Raw genomic sequence first — 15,061 nt, forward strand, 5'->3', positions numbered from 1 at the left:
TGAACCAACGCCTTCCTCGACAAGGCTACCCTTCGAATCTTCTTAAATAAACGAACGCTCTTTCTTGCAATACTGACAAACTGACTGCGGACCCCCCTGGCGCCTTCCGTCACTCTGCGACCCGATCGATTTCTACAACCATCGCCAACCCTTCACGATGGCTTCTCCTCCATACTCCTACTCTCCGACCGCGCTATCACCACCATATCCGTCCTCTGCACAACTCCCGATGTCGAACAAGAAGCGTGCCTCGGATGGCGCCCCCGCGGGATCCGCTAAGCGCCGGAAGGCTTCGACGCTCTCCGTCACCTCAGCCGCCGCCCATCCCCTCCGCCAAACCTCCTTCCCCCCCGAAGCCGGATCGCCTTTCCCGCGTTCACCATCGGCAGATAACCTGAGCGTCGTTAGCGGCAGCCAGGTCAGCGCGCCTCCTAAGAAGAAGCGCGGAAGGAAGCCTAAGAACCAGACGAATGTGGAGACGAGAGAGCAGACGCCGTCGCTCGTGGGCGGGCGCGCACCTACGACAGTTAGCGGAACGGGCGCGGGAGCTGAAGGCCAGGATGACGGCGCCAACGATGACGATGACGATAACGACATGCGCATGGCGTTGGTGGATTCTACGGTCCGGACGCAGGAACAGAAGCAAGAGGAGATCAGACTACGTGCTATGCTCGTCGAATCCTTCGATCCCGAACAGTACGACCGCTACGAACTCTGGCGCGCAGCCAAATTGACAGAGTCTGTGGTGAAGAGGGTAGGTTTCTCTCGCAGCTTGATGCGCAGCATTCTTGTTTAGCATCATACTGACCGCTTTCACAGGTTGTCAACGCGACTGTCTCGCAGTCAGTACCGCCGAACGTCGCTCTTGCCGTCAAGTCGGTATCGAAGCTCTTCATTGGAGAGCTTATTGAGAGAGCTCGAGACGTGCAGGGCGAGTGGATCAAGGCCACAGGCGAGAAACAGTCCGAGGCGCCCACGCCTCCGCCGAAGGACGAGGCCAGCCAGACCCAAGCTGCTAAGGAGGACAGAAGGGGTCCCCTGCGGCCGGATCATCTCCGTGAGGCGTGGCGACGTTACAAGATGTCTGGAGATGGAGGCTGGGTTGGCATTCAGGGTCTATGGCACGAACAGCAGCAGAGTGGAGTGGAGAGATTTCCCGTCCGAACTGGCGGACGGCGGATTTTCAGGTGATGACAGCACAGCGTGGCTTAATATTGGCAGAACAGGGACAGGCGAAAAATGCGAGGAGGCTTGGAGGCGTTTATGATACCCATCCTAACCCAACAGTTAGTTTTACAGCAGACGGCATATGGTCGTCAATTTGAAATCCATTGACAAGCTCTTGACAATGGCTTAAGAGCCTAGTTGATGGCAGAATAATGCAAGCGATAGAAACTAGCGTCGAATACTTGTGCGTTGCACTGAGATGCCTTCAAGAAAGAGCCATGAGAGTCGCAGCCGTTAAATCGCCTATAGGACGTGTCCACGCCATTGTTGGCCCTCAACGATACTCTCCGCCACAATCGCCCATCGCCTCAAACATGTCTAGCCTTCTGCTGTTCTTCAATACTACCTCGATCGCCTCTCGATCTTCTTCATCCAGCGACCACCCTAAACTGGCCAAGTTCTCGTCCGTGTGCTCGCTGATGCCCATTCGAGCCCCGACAATAACCGCCCCGACGTACGGGAAGTCCAGGACCCAACGCGTCGCTACGTTGGAGATGCTGACGCTGTGCTTTGATGCCACCGTCTTGAGCACCCGCAATAGATCTTGAAATAGTTCCCAGCCTCCCCAGCTACGTATCATGGCGTAGTATTTACGCTGACTTGGGGTGATGGCTGCATCGTAAAGATCGGGTTGCCCCTTTCCGAGCCACTTTTCGGCAAGAAACCCGCCACACTGCAAGAGCATCGGTCAGCACTTCAATATCAACTAGAGCTTTTGCCGCAGCGTACCAGTGTTCCGTAGGTCAAGAGCTTGACGTTGTTCTTCTCGCACACCTTGCCCATCTTCACCGTTGGTCTAGAATCGATCAGGGAGAACTGGGGATTTCGAGTAAGCACTCCAGCTAGCATGTTCAAGTAAGAGTCTCTGTCATACCTGCACTTGGTTTGTGTAAACTTTGATACCGTGAGCTATAGCCACTTCGAGGTGCTCAGTATCAAAATTGCAGAGACCCATGTTAGTGATTCTTGGGTCTTCTTCCAAGAAGCGCAATGCCTCGATGTATTGAGGATCGTTGTACTTTTACAATGTTAGCTTCTGGCGACTTCACGGACAAGTCGGCCTTCGCCGAATGCTCACAAACTGCCAGTGGAATTGCAGCAGATCAATCTTGTCAGTCTGCAGTCTCCGGCATCGTTCTGCAACATTGGCCTCCACCGCAACCCGCGTGACTTTCATCGGGTTGAAGACGCAGTATTTGGTCGCTGCAAAAATTGCATCCTTGAAAGGGTACGACGACCGAAAGCGGCCCTGATCGAGTTAGTAACGACGTCGGTTCGACAGACTTCACGACTCACAAATATGATTTCTGCATCACCGTAGTGATCTGCCATATCGAATGCCGACATGCCTGCTTCAAGATGCTTGGAGAACTGGGCGATAATCTTGGACGTCGGTGCGGAACCCCAGGATGGGCTAGACAATTGCCAGAGCCCTGAAAATATTCTAGGAAGCCTGCGTCCATTCATCTCAAAGGTCTCCTTGGCTTCCATGGGACCTGCCTTGAGGCCATCCGACGTCAAAGTTCGGGGTCCTGCTGCATTGTCGAACTTTGGAAGAGGAAGTCCTAGTAGCATCGAAGTTGAGAAGAGTGCTCTTCCGTATGGATATTCCAGAGCCTTCTCGTCTGTGATGGCCCTGCATTCCACGAGGCTTTCGTGTAGGCTAGTCACAAGTGTGCGCTCATCATCCATAAGGGACGTTCGCGAAGCCGCCAACAATGTCTTCTCGACAGCTGTCATAATCTGCACAATGTCACCATCGATTGAGGCCAACGTGTTAAGCGTATCCTCTTTGGTAGTGTCTGGGTCAAGCAGAAGCTTGACACCCTGAGTGACCACCTCTGTCATGAGCGGGATGCTCTGAGAACTGAGCCCGCAACCCAACATACAACGTATTGTCTCCTGAGTCCTATGCAGCCATGCAATGTTGGTTTTTGAAGGTCGCTGCGACTGGGCGGCTGGAAGGGCCACATCCAAAATGTAGTTTCTCGTCTCCGCTTCAAAAGTGGTGGTGATGTCTGGGTGAGCGGCCAACAGCGACCGCATTACTACCCGCAGGTTCTCGGCGGGGAGATTTGTTATAATAGTGTCCGTCATCATATTGACGTGCGCCGTTTTGGCGCTCTGGCCCTCGGAGTGTGGCGCCATTTCGACGATTTGGTTGTGAGCCTGAAAACAGATAAAGGAGTCAACAGTAGTATATCGCAAGGTTTGAGATTGACCAACGACTCACTTCTCTACATGTAACTATGCCCTTGTCTAAATGTCTTCGCGGATGCGAAATGCAAAACGAGTTCGAGATTGATGACTACATCTTGCGGTATTCATCCCAAGTCTTGGTCGGCATCGGCATCCATTCAGCCGGCGTTCAAAAGCCCTTGAGATGCCGACTCTACCCCGTTTATCTCTATCAGGGCCCCACTGATGATAGCAGCGGGGTAACAAAAATAGTGGACCAAGATAGGCAATTCCGAGAAGGATGCAACCCCCAGAGACCACACTTCTACTGAACCGTCAATTTGAAGGCCGGACTTCTCGTCAGTTGTGAGATCTATTCGTCGGTCGGATCTTCACTACCGCATGATGGAGCAACACAGTGATCTATCACCAGGCCCTAAACCGGCGTAAGTTGTAATGGATTGCAAGACTAGAGATATCGTGCAAGCTAATAGAAGGACTTTGGCAACTAGTGTTAAGGCTTGCCTTCAATGCAGGAGTGTCAAGCTGAAATGTATCACTGGTGATAATGAAACAACATGTGAGCGTTGTGCTCGCAAATCCCTGAAGTGTATCTTTCAAGACCATCGCAGAGGAAGAAAACCCGGGACGCAGTGCGTATGGATTCGCATCAATCCCTCCTAGCCTGGAGAACGTAGGCTGATGAGTCCTGAAGTTTCACCAGGCGCAACAAAGCATCTTCATCGGCTCCAATAAATTCATCTCCTATGGTGCGGCCCAGACAATATGAAGAAACAGAAACCGGAGGCGCACAGGGATCGACAATACGACGAAGCCCTGACTGGAGTAACGGAAGCCTCCAGCCAGCCGGGTTGTTCAACCGCGAAGCGACTCGCGGGAGCTTTTCTCTCGGAAGCATTTTGAATGCTCCAGACTCGACTCGTCCAGAGATTCGATCCAACGAGTTTCGTATTCCTGCAGAAGACCCTATCCAGCTTGGTTTGGTGAACCTTTCAATCGCTATGTCTTTGTTTGAAAAGTAAGAATCCCTTCACTCCTCTCGCCGCCTGCAACTCATGGAGCATTGTGAATAACCCCAGCAACAGCTTCATGGTAAACCTCAATCCTTATATTAGCCAGTTGGATCCACAACTACATACCTTTAACAGAGTTCGACAAGAGTCTGCATTCCTGCTTACAGCAGTTCTAGCAGCGGCTGCGAAAGCTTTCAATCCAGCCCTTCACAAGAAGCTCCGGGACCATGCCGAAGACACACTGACATGCAACTTTCGAAAGGGTACCAAGTCAGTCGAGACTGCCCAAGCTGTCATGATATTGACATACTGGAAAGAGTCTGAAGACACCCGCGCTTGGATGCTCTTGGGTTACGTGATAAGGATGGGCATGGAGCTGGGTTGGCATCGGCTAGCGTCTTACTCTCTCCAACGTCCAGCCTCCACGACGGATCTGCAAAGCCGCCAAGCAAGGAACATCGAGAGAACATGGTTTATTCTGTTTGTATACGATCGAAGGTAAGACGGATCAAGGAGGCATAGCCAGACCTCCCGTTATTAATGCGTTGCAGTATAAGCCTACAAACGGGGAAGCCCTGGATGATCGAGCGAAGTGAGTTCATCGAGTCTATCGAAGCATGGTGCAAGGACCCTATGGCTATTCCTGGTGATCGGCTGCTTGGTGCATTGGTTACATTGCGCCTTTTGAGTTCTGAAGTCTTCAGACTGCTAGGTCCAAGGCCAAGTAGAGTTCGTGCAAGGCAACTGCATAGCCTCGAATCTCTACTAGCCATTATCAAGGGCAGAATTGAAGAATGGGAGTCGAGGTGGCTCCGTATAGCAGATAAAGGTAAGCAGCATTCAGTTGCCGCGCAACCAGCGATTTAATCTTCCCCTACTAAACAGATACTTGCCATCCTTTTCTGATTCAATTTTATGGTACCCACCTTCGACTTCAACTATTCTCCCTGCCATTACAAGATATCTTGGCACAATCCGACCAGAACATGTCGCACCACATGGAAGCCCTCTGGGTCAGCTACTCTAGTGCCCTAGAGATGCTACATCTGATATGCCGTCATTCGTCGTGGCTGTACTTTGCACAAGACTCTATTCACGTGATGACTGCCTACAGTGCTGCATTTCTGATCAAGGCAAGTCAACATACCCCGTGATCTTAGTAAACCTGTGCAGTCTCGCTAATAAGATATCCGCAGATCTTGCTATCCACGCCAGACCCGATATCTCGCCATATTAGACCCGACATCTATAGCGCAATTTCAGGCACAGCGCTTGTGTTCTCTCAGCAAGCTGCACCGCCAGGCTCAAGTTGCGCGCTGCAATCCAGGTTTCTCAACAACCTTTTGGCTAGAGTCTCCAAGGACCTAAGTGAAGAGGCAGCAAACAGAGAAACCAATATTCCTGAGTCTCCGAGCCGGCCTAGAACAGCCACGCGCGACGTCGTAGCGGAGAGTGACATCACATCAACTTCAGGCCGTGTATTCAGCCAAATGGAAGTTGGAATGACATTAGACTTTGCAGACGACGAGGCATGGGATGGTATGATGGCTGAAGCCGGTTTCAATGCTCAAGATGGCGTGTTTTTCGCTTGAATGTCATTCGGAGTTATGTACAAGAGGTTTCGCGCACTTTTTACTACGATGTATCGGCAGAGCTTAGGGGAACCGCTGTTGTCTCCGAATGGCGGAACGTTCTTATACCTTCTCGGATTATCTTCAGCTGAGAAGGGCAACACGGATCAGGACATGCGATCAACGCGTCCGTTGACATCCAGTCGTTTTTAGAAGTGACACGTTGCTTTGCAGGGAGAAGTGGCAATACCGATGCTGTTCAGATTATCAGTACTTCGTCGCGAAAAGCACACAAAGATTTCCAACTTACACAGACTGTAGATGCTGATACCTTGGCCTGGCGGTAGGTAAAGCATTTCGCCCTTGAGGGTGAAATAGTCACCCTCCTTGGCCCCGCACATAATCCTCTTTCCAGGCGGACAGACAACTTCAACTCGAAGGTCGTACAACTGAAAAGCATCTTCTGGAGTCGAGCTGGATGTCATTATTGGTTCTGTCGAAAGGAATTGATTTAATTAGCGGCTGGAGCTGTGGTTGTTGGTAGATATCACGAGGTTGACGCTCTTTAGCGCTTTATCCAGTTTGACAGGCCGTTTTATCCCCGCACGGGTGGACACATCCAAGCTTATCGGTCGGCGTTCTAAGCCGAAGCTTGATCCCGGCACCGGTGTCTAAACGTCGATCATGGGCTCTCAACGCACGCCGATTGGTTGCGGAGTTGCGCAGATATGCACCCCTATCCAAAGGCCCTGAATGGCAGCTCCGGACGCGTTATCAGATACGACTCAGTGGCTATCACTAAGTGCCTTCATTAACAACAGTCACCCACATTCGCTAGCTACGACAAATTGCCATGCCATGCATTCAACAGACTAACAAACTGAGTGGGCAACGAGTTCATCCTACCCCGTCTAGTATCTCAGAAACTTCCATTCATAGTGAATCATCGCAATGGAGGGGAAGGAGAAAGACGAGACCATTGTCGGAGCGGCTCCGGAGATGGATTCAAGGTCCGGCCAAAGTGCCTCTATTCCCGTCGGGAATGAGGGAATCAAACGCGACCTGGAGTCTCGGCACATCAACATGATTGCGATTGCAGGAATGATCGTGAGTCTTCGTCCCCACCCAGGCAGGAAGCTTCGTGTGCAGAAATGAAAAGCATGCTAAGACTTGCCCAAGGGAACTGGACTGTTTCTAAGCTCAGGTTCAACAATTGTTACGGCAGGCCCTGCTGGTGCGTTGCTGGCTTATATTGTAATGGGATTCGTCACTGCGGGTGTATCCTACACCACAGGCGAGATCACCTCTTTCATGCCTTCAACCGGCGGATTTATACGTCATGCGACGAAGTTTGTTGAACCAGCACTTGGCGCTGCCACAGGATGGAACTTTTGTAAGTGACCAGTTTCTCGTCCGTTACGTAGAAGAGAGTTGTTGAACATTAGTCTAGGGTACACAATGTCCATCTCTGTTCCCGCCGAGATCAGTGCGGCTGCGACTCTGATCCAATTCTGGAACGCGTCCATCAACCCAGGCGTTTGGATCACCATTTTCTTGGTGTTCATCATCACGATCAATTTTTGCGGTGTCCGACTCTACGGTGAAGTGCGAGCCCTCTTTCTATCTTGTCCTAGCTCTGAGCATAGTGTGCCTTTGGTTATGTCTGGGAAGCTTACAACCCGACCAGACTGAAGTCGTGTTTGCATCCCTCAAAATCATGACAATCATTGGTCTCATCATTGGTGGCCTTGTTATTGACCTCGGCGGCGGGCCGAATGGTGAGCGCATAGGGTTCCGCTACTGGCAGGATCCTGGGGCTTTCAACAGCTATCTTGTCCCAGGCTCAGCCGGTAACTTTCTTGCCTTCTGGAAGGTCCTTCTCTCGGCCGCATTCAGCTACGGCAACATCCAAGTTGTTGCCATTTCCGGTTCTGAGACGCGAGAGCCCAGAAAGATCATTCCTGCCGCAACCAGGAAGACGTTCTTCCGGGTGTTCTTCTTTTACGTTCTCAGCATCCTCATTGTTGGAATGATCGTGTCAGTCTTGCTCTCTTACCTGACTTTGCAACGTCGTAGCTGACGTGCTCGAATACAGGCCTTCAAACGACCCATCCCTGAGCATCTCAACGGGAACTGCGCAGCAGTCCCCATTCGTCATTGCCTTTACACGTTCCGGCGTCTCAGTGCTACCTTCGATAATCAACGCCGTGGTGTGCACTTCTGCCATCAGCAGTGGCTCAGCTTGTGTCTTCATCGCTTCCCGAACTCTGTATGGTCTAAGCTGTGATGGTCACGCTCCCAAGATCCTCCAGCGCTGCAATAGGTTTGGAACACCTCATTACGCTGTTGGATTGACATGCATCTTGATGCCTCTTGTCTACCTGAATGTGGCCAACAACACTTCCGTAGTCTTTGGCTGGTTCGTCAACATTACGACTGTTGCTGGGCTCATTGGTTGGATCGTCATAGAAGTGACATATCTTCGATTCTATGCTGGACTCAAAGCACAGGGGTACTCTCGAAATGGTAAGCTGTCGTTCTCCTTGACATATTCACAGATAAAATCTAGTATCCTAACTGTAGAGTTTAAAGACCTTCCCTATCGAAGCCCGGGTCAGCCCTGCGTATCGTGGATTACCCTAGTTATGGTGTTCCTCATTGTGTTCTTCTCAGGTAGGTCCACTAGCCTTGGCTTCAAAACCTCGTCTGATTGCAGGAACTGACGTCACGAACTTAAGGATTCGATGTCTTCACAACGGGCAACTTTACTGCCTCTGGGTTTCTTACCTGCTATGTCAACGTGTTCATCTTTGCAGGTGTGTATATGAGCCCGAAAGTAAAGGTTGTGATCCAATACTGAGCTTGGGATTTAGCGCTGTACATTTTCTTCAAGTTACGGTTGAAGTCCAAAACTGTCGCCGTCAACGAAATGGACTTCGAAACAGAGTTTATTTCCATCAGACAGGAAAAAGCCCAGGAGGACGTATATGGACCTACAAAGAAGGGCTTCAAGCAGCTGTTCCGTAAGGTCGTTCACACAGTATAATCTTTTAGTTCGATAACAACTGGAACTCTAATGGCGAGTAAATTTGGAGAGATACAAGTTTTATTCAGGGAGGTCCCCAGAGGGTTTCTGAGTTTGGACAGTCTATATACGTGGCACCTATCGCTGGTTTAGCCCTAGCGTAACCACTCCAGTATGACTTTCCGTTGCGCCAAGACATCAGGAGTGGCTTTTTAGCCTTTGACAAAACTGTAATGAGTACACTACCTAATACATAACTGACGATGAAAATATAGTTTATGTTGTTTGTGACAAAAAAACAGCGACATAACCCAAGAATCGGGAGTTCATGGTGATGGCGCTTCCCGATGCTCCTGATGAGGGAGGCATTTGAAGTTACTGTTGCTCAGTATTATATCCGGGGAAGGTTCTGCCTATGGATGACAGTGGAAAGACCAATCATGATGGGTAACAGGTGTTGAAGAGCAGCAGATATAGCAATGCACGTCTGGCTTAGAGTATGAACACAACTTTATCAATGCGTGCCGCTTTCAGTGTAACCCAATCGGCGCCCATCATCGGCGGCGCAACGGGATTGCCGCTCAGTAGCTCCGCCACCCTCGGCATCCAGAAGCCGGTCCTGAATCAAGACACCCGGCATCTTTCCGAACTGGTCGCGATTCTGCGTGGTGTATCAGTCAACCTCGTCTAGACAAAACGCTGGACACCATCCCCCAAAAGGAACCATTCTAATAATCCCTGGGACATAGATATTTCAGAGCCTCTAGATTAAAACGACGGTGCCCAAAGTTGATCACCAATTCGGCATCTCAGACATGGATGAAGCTCAAACAACCAGCTCGTGAGACCAAAAGTAGGAAGTCAACTGGAATTTGATTTAACAGAAACGAACTGAATGCCCAAGAGGTCGTGGTTGGAAGGGACATATTCCCCTTTTGGCTATCCCGATGCGAAGGGGGTGGGCTGAGGGCGAGTTTCCTCGACTGACACAGTTGACAAGCAACAAAAGGCACACAAACACTTTGGCGAGCCGTGCGTACAGCGCCGGAATCCGGTCCAATCCTTTTCGTCTGGCGTTTCTGTCCGGCAGAGACGACCGAAGGTCGGAAGTTTGCCATCACGGATAAGCTGACCGCTCACTATCTCTTGGTGGCTTTGAGCCGTGCCTCGTTTCACCTGGATTCTGAGACTCGCCCAAATTTGTTCCCCTCTCTCGCACCAGGACTTCAGACTTCGAGAACCTCCAGCCCTGGAGCTTTTCGCTGGCATTCTGAGACGTGTTGGCGCCCTCGGCTACGATCCCGCATTCCAATCAAGCTCTCATTCCAGCCGTACCCCACGACTGATTGTGCTGGATTGTCTGTTTTTTTTCCGCCACACCTACTAGGCCGCGGGAGAGTATGAAGAACAGTTCATACCAGACCACACACCACCAAAACACCGAGGCGGCGGCTGAACTCCTTGGCTTTTCTTCCCGGGCCGTCAGAGATTTAGAACTGTTTCCTCAAACGACTCGAAGACGAATTTTGATTTGCGGATGCTGGCTTGCGGACTGGGTTGGTGGCTTAGAGGTCAATTACAGTCCTTCACCTCATTTTAGGCTTTGTTAGAGGCCGGTCGGCGTGTTGGGCCATCGTACATTGCCTTGGACGCTAATCTATCGTCAGTGCTGTGCAGAACAGATGTCACGTAAACGCCACTAGGCCCGTCCTTCACGTCAATCAGATATTCGACCAGATGCCATCAGGCTTAAGAACGTGCGATATCCCACACTTGCTATACGCTGGGATTCGTGGAGGCTCAAAAATGTTTGGTGGGACCCCTGAAGACCCTTCATACATTTGGAAGACGGCGGTCGAGGGCATTTCGAGCCAACACCGGTTGGCGGTCTGACCAGTGCCTGCGGATTTATCTTCGTGGTCCCTTGCCGCGTGACGATGTGATTTGCTCAGCCTGAAAAAACGAACCAGGTTGCCCTTGACTATGGTCTATCAGAAGCTTAGGGAGGAATTCTCGGCGAAGGAAACAGAAGCTCATAACCGAGGAGCGGGCTGTTCGGTTGTGAGCGCTGTGGGGGATCGCCAGATCCGCCAGCGCGGGATGAGAGTTGAGCAGGGATCCGTCCGCACGTTTCACGTTTCACTTCGGCGAGCGACGTCGCGTCGGGCTGTGCTGGGGTACCTAGGTAGGTATGGGCAAGATGGGCTTGAGAGCATTCAACACCCCGGCTTCGGAGACAATTCCGTTTGATGTGTTTGTTTTAAAATACACCCGCCGGTTGTTGTGGTACAGTGGTATTGATTGTGGCCCAGGCTGTTAGAGCTGGCTTGGCTGTCGAGGAGACTCGAGCCTCTTTTTCAAGGGCTAGTGCATACTGACACCTACCACTAAGTTAGTGCACAGCCTCCAAAGACAGCGAAAAGCGAGGCTTGAGGCACGCTCAACCATGTTGACGTTATTGCCCGAACCCGCATACCAGGACAATCTGTGGGCTTTCCGCCGAGCTTGTGCTGGATAAGCGCGCGACATCAAGCAGGGGGTACCATTCCTATGTTGACGATCGACTTTAAAGGTTCATCATCCACCGGCAGTGGGACGCGGGTCACACCGATTCACGCGATGCGAGTGGCTCAAGAGAACTCATCTCACATCCCATCCCGCCTCAGATCTTATGGTCTGGCGGGCAAGGAACTCTCCCTGGTCCATGCATTGACGTCAAGTACGAAGACAGCAGTCAATGCGACTGCGGACGGGAGGCCTGATCCGGAGGGGAACAAGGGGAGGGGATCGAGTCGAGTCGAGTCGAGTCGAGTCGAGTCTTCCTTCTCGGTCCTCTTGCCCCCCCGCCCCTCCTCCATCCCTCACTTTCCGAATTGTACGAGGGAGGCAAGAGGGGACTGTATGGGCTACGAGGGTGAACCGTGGGCAATATGTGAGACGAGTTACGCTTTTCGGAAAGGCGATGAGCTGAGATCCTGGTGTCTGTGCAAAGGTTGTTTGCCCCTCCCGACATCGAGTGTCTGCTTATTTGGCGGATGGCCCAACCCCCCCCCCCCCCCCCCCCCCCCCCCCCCCCCCCACGAGGATGGTTTCAAGGCGGTGCAGTACCGTAGGTGTCTGAACTTGTCTGTGTCGGTCTATAAGCCTCAAAGGTCCTCCTCCTTTTCTCCTTAGTCCCCCCTTCTCTCATGCTTGCTGGCCAAACACGGAAAGATACCTAACGTACGACTATACCCGCTCATTTACTTGATAAAACGCATAACCACCAAATCACGCGTACACACACAGTGTTATTCTAAGACCGTCGACAAGATGAAGTTCACCGCCGAGTTCACAATCCTCACCCTGGCCATGGGCGTCTTCGCCGAGCCCGCCACCAAGGTCGTCGCCGAGCGTGACCTGGCCACCATCCAGAACGTCATCACAAATGTCGGCAACTCCCTCAAGGATCTCAACAAGGCCGTCGACGGTTTCAACGGCGATCTCTCCCCCCTAGCCACCGCCGCGGGAGGCTTCGGCAATGTCTTGAGTCAGGGCACACAGCAGGTCATGGGCACGAGCGAGATCACGCTCAACGAGGCACTGCAGCTTCAGCAGTTCGTCTCGGGTCTCCAGAGCGACGGCAACGCCCTCACCAAGAACCTCGAGAAGAAGAAGCCCGAGTTCGAGAAGGCCAACCTGTGCGGCGTCATCTCCTCACAAGTCGGCACCGTCGGCGACAATGCGAAGAAGCTCATTGATGCCATCGTTTCCAAGGTGCCCCAGAGCGTCCAGTCTGTCGCCAGCCAGCTTGCCGGCGGCTTCTCCTCGACCTTGTCCTCGACCCAGGCCAGCTTTGCCGAAGGCAACTGCACCAACGCCAACAGTGCCGGCAACGGTACGAGGACTGGTGGCGGTAACAAGCCCTCCAGCCCCCTACTGCCGGTTCCAACGCCGTCTACGCCAGCCTCGGCTCCGTTGCCGCCGCGGCGTTTGCTGCCCTGTTGTTGTAAGCGTTTCATGGACTCGGGATTGCGGAGTTTTGGGGTTCGAACAGAGTCGAGGACTTTCACTGTTGGATGGGTACGGGAGACCTTGAAACAAATCTCTTCATTTTATCTATGATGGCCCTTTTCCCCACCTTTTTATTGAGCATGTCAGAAGAATGCGGATACGCTGTATTATACGGGCTCAAGTAGACAATACGAAAGATGCTTCATTTACCACGGAAATCATGGCAGTATCTGCAAGCCGACTTGTCTCGCTGTAACACCCGTCACGTTGATTATCTTTACCCAAGTCACCAGACCTGTTTAAGAAACTACACTATTCGCATGACCCAACTTGCCTTGCTTTTACTGCTGGCAATATACTCCGAGAAAGATGATAATGGAAACAGCTCAGGCATGGTATACAACTTAAGGGTGACGCAAAACATATTTTTGGAACTGGTGGGTAAGCGATTTGTGCTTTACCATGGTACAATCCATTGGCTCTGCCGAGAAACAGTGGTCCTTGACCGGAGCCCCGAGTTATCTCGAGACGCGGTACGGAAGACGGACGTCGAGGAGGGCAAGTCGTGTAACGCGATACCGTTGTGTGCACCGGCGGCGTCCGGGCTTGGCAAGTCCTCGTCTACAGATCTCGTCCCACCGGCATCATCCTCCCTAGCAAGCAACTTCTTCCTCATCCAGGGCAAGAAATTATAATACCCGCCGCACGCAAAGACACCACACCAGAGCACAAACTCAGTGGCGTAAATGACGATGCCCAAGACGTCCATCTTGGGCTGGAAGAAGATGGACGCAAGGGAGAAGACGTCGCCGGCGGCATCAATGGCGACAAAGATGAAGGAGATGCCGCGCACGGTGCGGTGGACATAAATGTCCCAGTAATGCCGCAGCACGCCGGCGGCCAGCAGCGCGGCGGAGAGCACGGCCATGAGTATCATGGGCCACTCGACGCCGCGGGCCTTGACGATGCGCAGGCCGATGACGAGGGCGATCTGTATGCCGGCCATGACGGCTGCGATGGGTGCCACGACGCCGAGGGAGCGGAGGACAGACCAGGCCTGGCGGGGGTCAGTCGGAGGATTTTTTCCCCCTAAATTCTTTGCATAGGTAGAAGCTTTTTGAGGCAAACTCTACGCACCCGCTGATAGTAATAGCATTGAATCCAGGTTACGAGGCTTAGGAATGTCAGGATCTGGGGCTGCACCTGCAGCGCAATGTTGAAGTCTTCGACAATGTTGTAAACACCGAGCGGCACGCCGGCCCAGGCCCAAAGCATCATCATCGAGGGCTGAAGCCCGGTCGCATTGTGGCGGCGGTAGTTGATGATGATTTGAGGGATGAGCTGGCGACACCGATTTAGCGATCTGACCATCGGTTTTGACCGAACTGCTGACGAACCTGAATTGACCAGCAGACCTGCGATGCGTAAGTTTGGCTTCAAGCAGTGCGAGCGGCTGGGTCACGTACTGCGCCGAGGGTGCCCAGGGCATTGGCGGCGGCCGGCACGTCCATACTGAAGCGACCAAGGCGTCGATGCAGCCCTTATGATGTGATTGCACACGTACGCGTCTGATTCCGGCGGGAAAGACAAGACAAGAAAAGAAATGCAAGGTGCAACACAGGCGGTGGTATGGGCATCGAATCGAATTCGCAAAAGTCAATATACGAAATTTTGGGCAGAGAACGACGCTGTCGGCTAGGCTCGCAAAGGCGGGTGGCAGGCCAAAAACATGAATAGTAAAAAAATAAGTCCAAAAGAAGTTCTCCCCTTCCAGAATCGAACTAGAGACCTTTCGATGACAATGTAACCATTACAGTCGAACGTGATGAACCAACTACACCAAGGGGAGGATCGGGGCTGAGCCCCGCTTGGTATGCCGTAGCTGAACAGTTTACCCCCTAAGTATGGATACTACGACGGGCTCAAAGAATGCACACCTTTGGTGAAGCTCTCACTCATTCACTCACGTATACACGTTGACAACCGATGGCCTTGTCGTTTCGAGATTCATAGTACGATCCAGCACTAATCAA

General features: G+C 52.1%; 6 protein-coding genes and 1 non-coding gene across 7 annotated transcripts; 4 read left to right on the plus strand and 3 right to left on the minus strand.

Moving 5' to 3' along the window:
- Positions 1-157: 157 nt before the first annotated feature.
- ColSpa_12302 (transcription initiation factor TFIID subunit 12) lies at positions 158-1,191 on the plus strand (the record flags this gene model as incomplete). Its single annotated transcript, XM_049278514.1, has 3 exons — positions 158-502; positions 698-754; positions 820-1,191. 3 exons carry the CDS (start codon positions 158-160, stop codon positions 1,189-1,191), a joined length of 774 nt encoding a protein of 257 aa, XP_049134471.1.
- A 310-nt stretch (positions 1,192-1,501) lies between these two features.
- On the minus strand, positions 1,502-3,375 carry ColSpa_12303 (aldo-keto reductase YhdN; the record flags this gene model as incomplete). The annotated part of the gene is made up of 5 exons (XM_049278515.1): positions 1,502-1,900; positions 1,957-2,043; positions 2,102-2,245; positions 2,306-2,476; positions 2,524-3,375. 5 exons carry the CDS (start codon positions 3,373-3,375, stop codon positions 1,502-1,504), a joined length of 1,653 nt encoding a protein of 550 aa, XP_049134472.1.
- A 3,586-nt stretch (positions 3,376-6,961) lies between these two features.
- Positions 6,962-7,165, plus strand: ColSpa_12304 (uncharacterized protein; the record flags this gene model as incomplete). Its single annotated transcript, XM_049278516.1, has 1 exon — positions 6,962-7,165. One exon carries the CDS (start codon positions 6,962-6,964, stop codon positions 7,163-7,165), a length of 204 nt encoding a protein of 67 aa, XP_049134473.1.
- Positions 7,166-7,468: 303 nt separating this feature from the next.
- ColSpa_12305 (proline-specific permease) lies at positions 7,469-8,579 on the plus strand (the record flags this gene model as incomplete). The annotated part of the gene is made up of 4 exons (XM_049278517.1): positions 7,469-7,615; positions 7,698-8,047; positions 8,106-8,536; positions 8,569-8,579. 4 exons carry the CDS (start codon positions 7,469-7,471, stop codon positions 8,577-8,579), a joined length of 939 nt encoding a protein of 312 aa, XP_049134474.1.
- A 3,768-nt stretch (positions 8,580-12,347) lies between these two features.
- ColSpa_12306 (cell wall mannoprotein 1) lies at positions 12,348-13,027 on the plus strand (the record flags this gene model as incomplete). The annotated part of the gene is made up of 2 exons (XM_049278518.1): positions 12,348-12,912; positions 12,939-13,027. 2 exons carry the CDS (start codon positions 12,348-12,350, stop codon positions 13,025-13,027), a joined length of 654 nt encoding a protein of 217 aa, XP_049134475.1.
- Positions 13,028-13,485: 458 nt separating this feature from the next.
- On the minus strand, positions 13,486-14,539 carry ColSpa_12307 (uncharacterized protein; the record flags this gene model as incomplete). Its single annotated transcript, XM_049278519.1, has 3 exons — positions 13,486-14,085; positions 14,166-14,369; positions 14,495-14,539. The coding sequence occupies 3 exons, from the start codon at positions 14,537-14,539 to the stop codon at positions 13,486-13,488; spliced, it is 849 nt and encodes a 282-aa protein (XP_049134476.1).
- A 250-nt stretch (positions 14,540-14,789) lies between these two features.
- ColSpa_tRNA_322 lies at positions 14,790-14,877 on the minus strand. Its single transcript is given in 2 exon segments — positions 14,790-14,825; positions 14,839-14,877. It is a non-coding gene; the product is annotated as a tRNA-Tyr (tRNA).
- Between the last annotated feature and the right edge of the window lie 184 nt (positions 14,878-15,061).

This window comes from Colletotrichum spaethianum (genome assembly GCF_022836535.1).
Source record: "Colletotrichum spaethianum MAFF 239500 DNA, contig61, whole genome shotgun sequence".
Lineage (NCBI taxonomy): Eukaryota > Fungi > Ascomycota > Sordariomycetes > Glomerellales > Glomerellaceae > Colletotrichum > Colletotrichum spaethianum.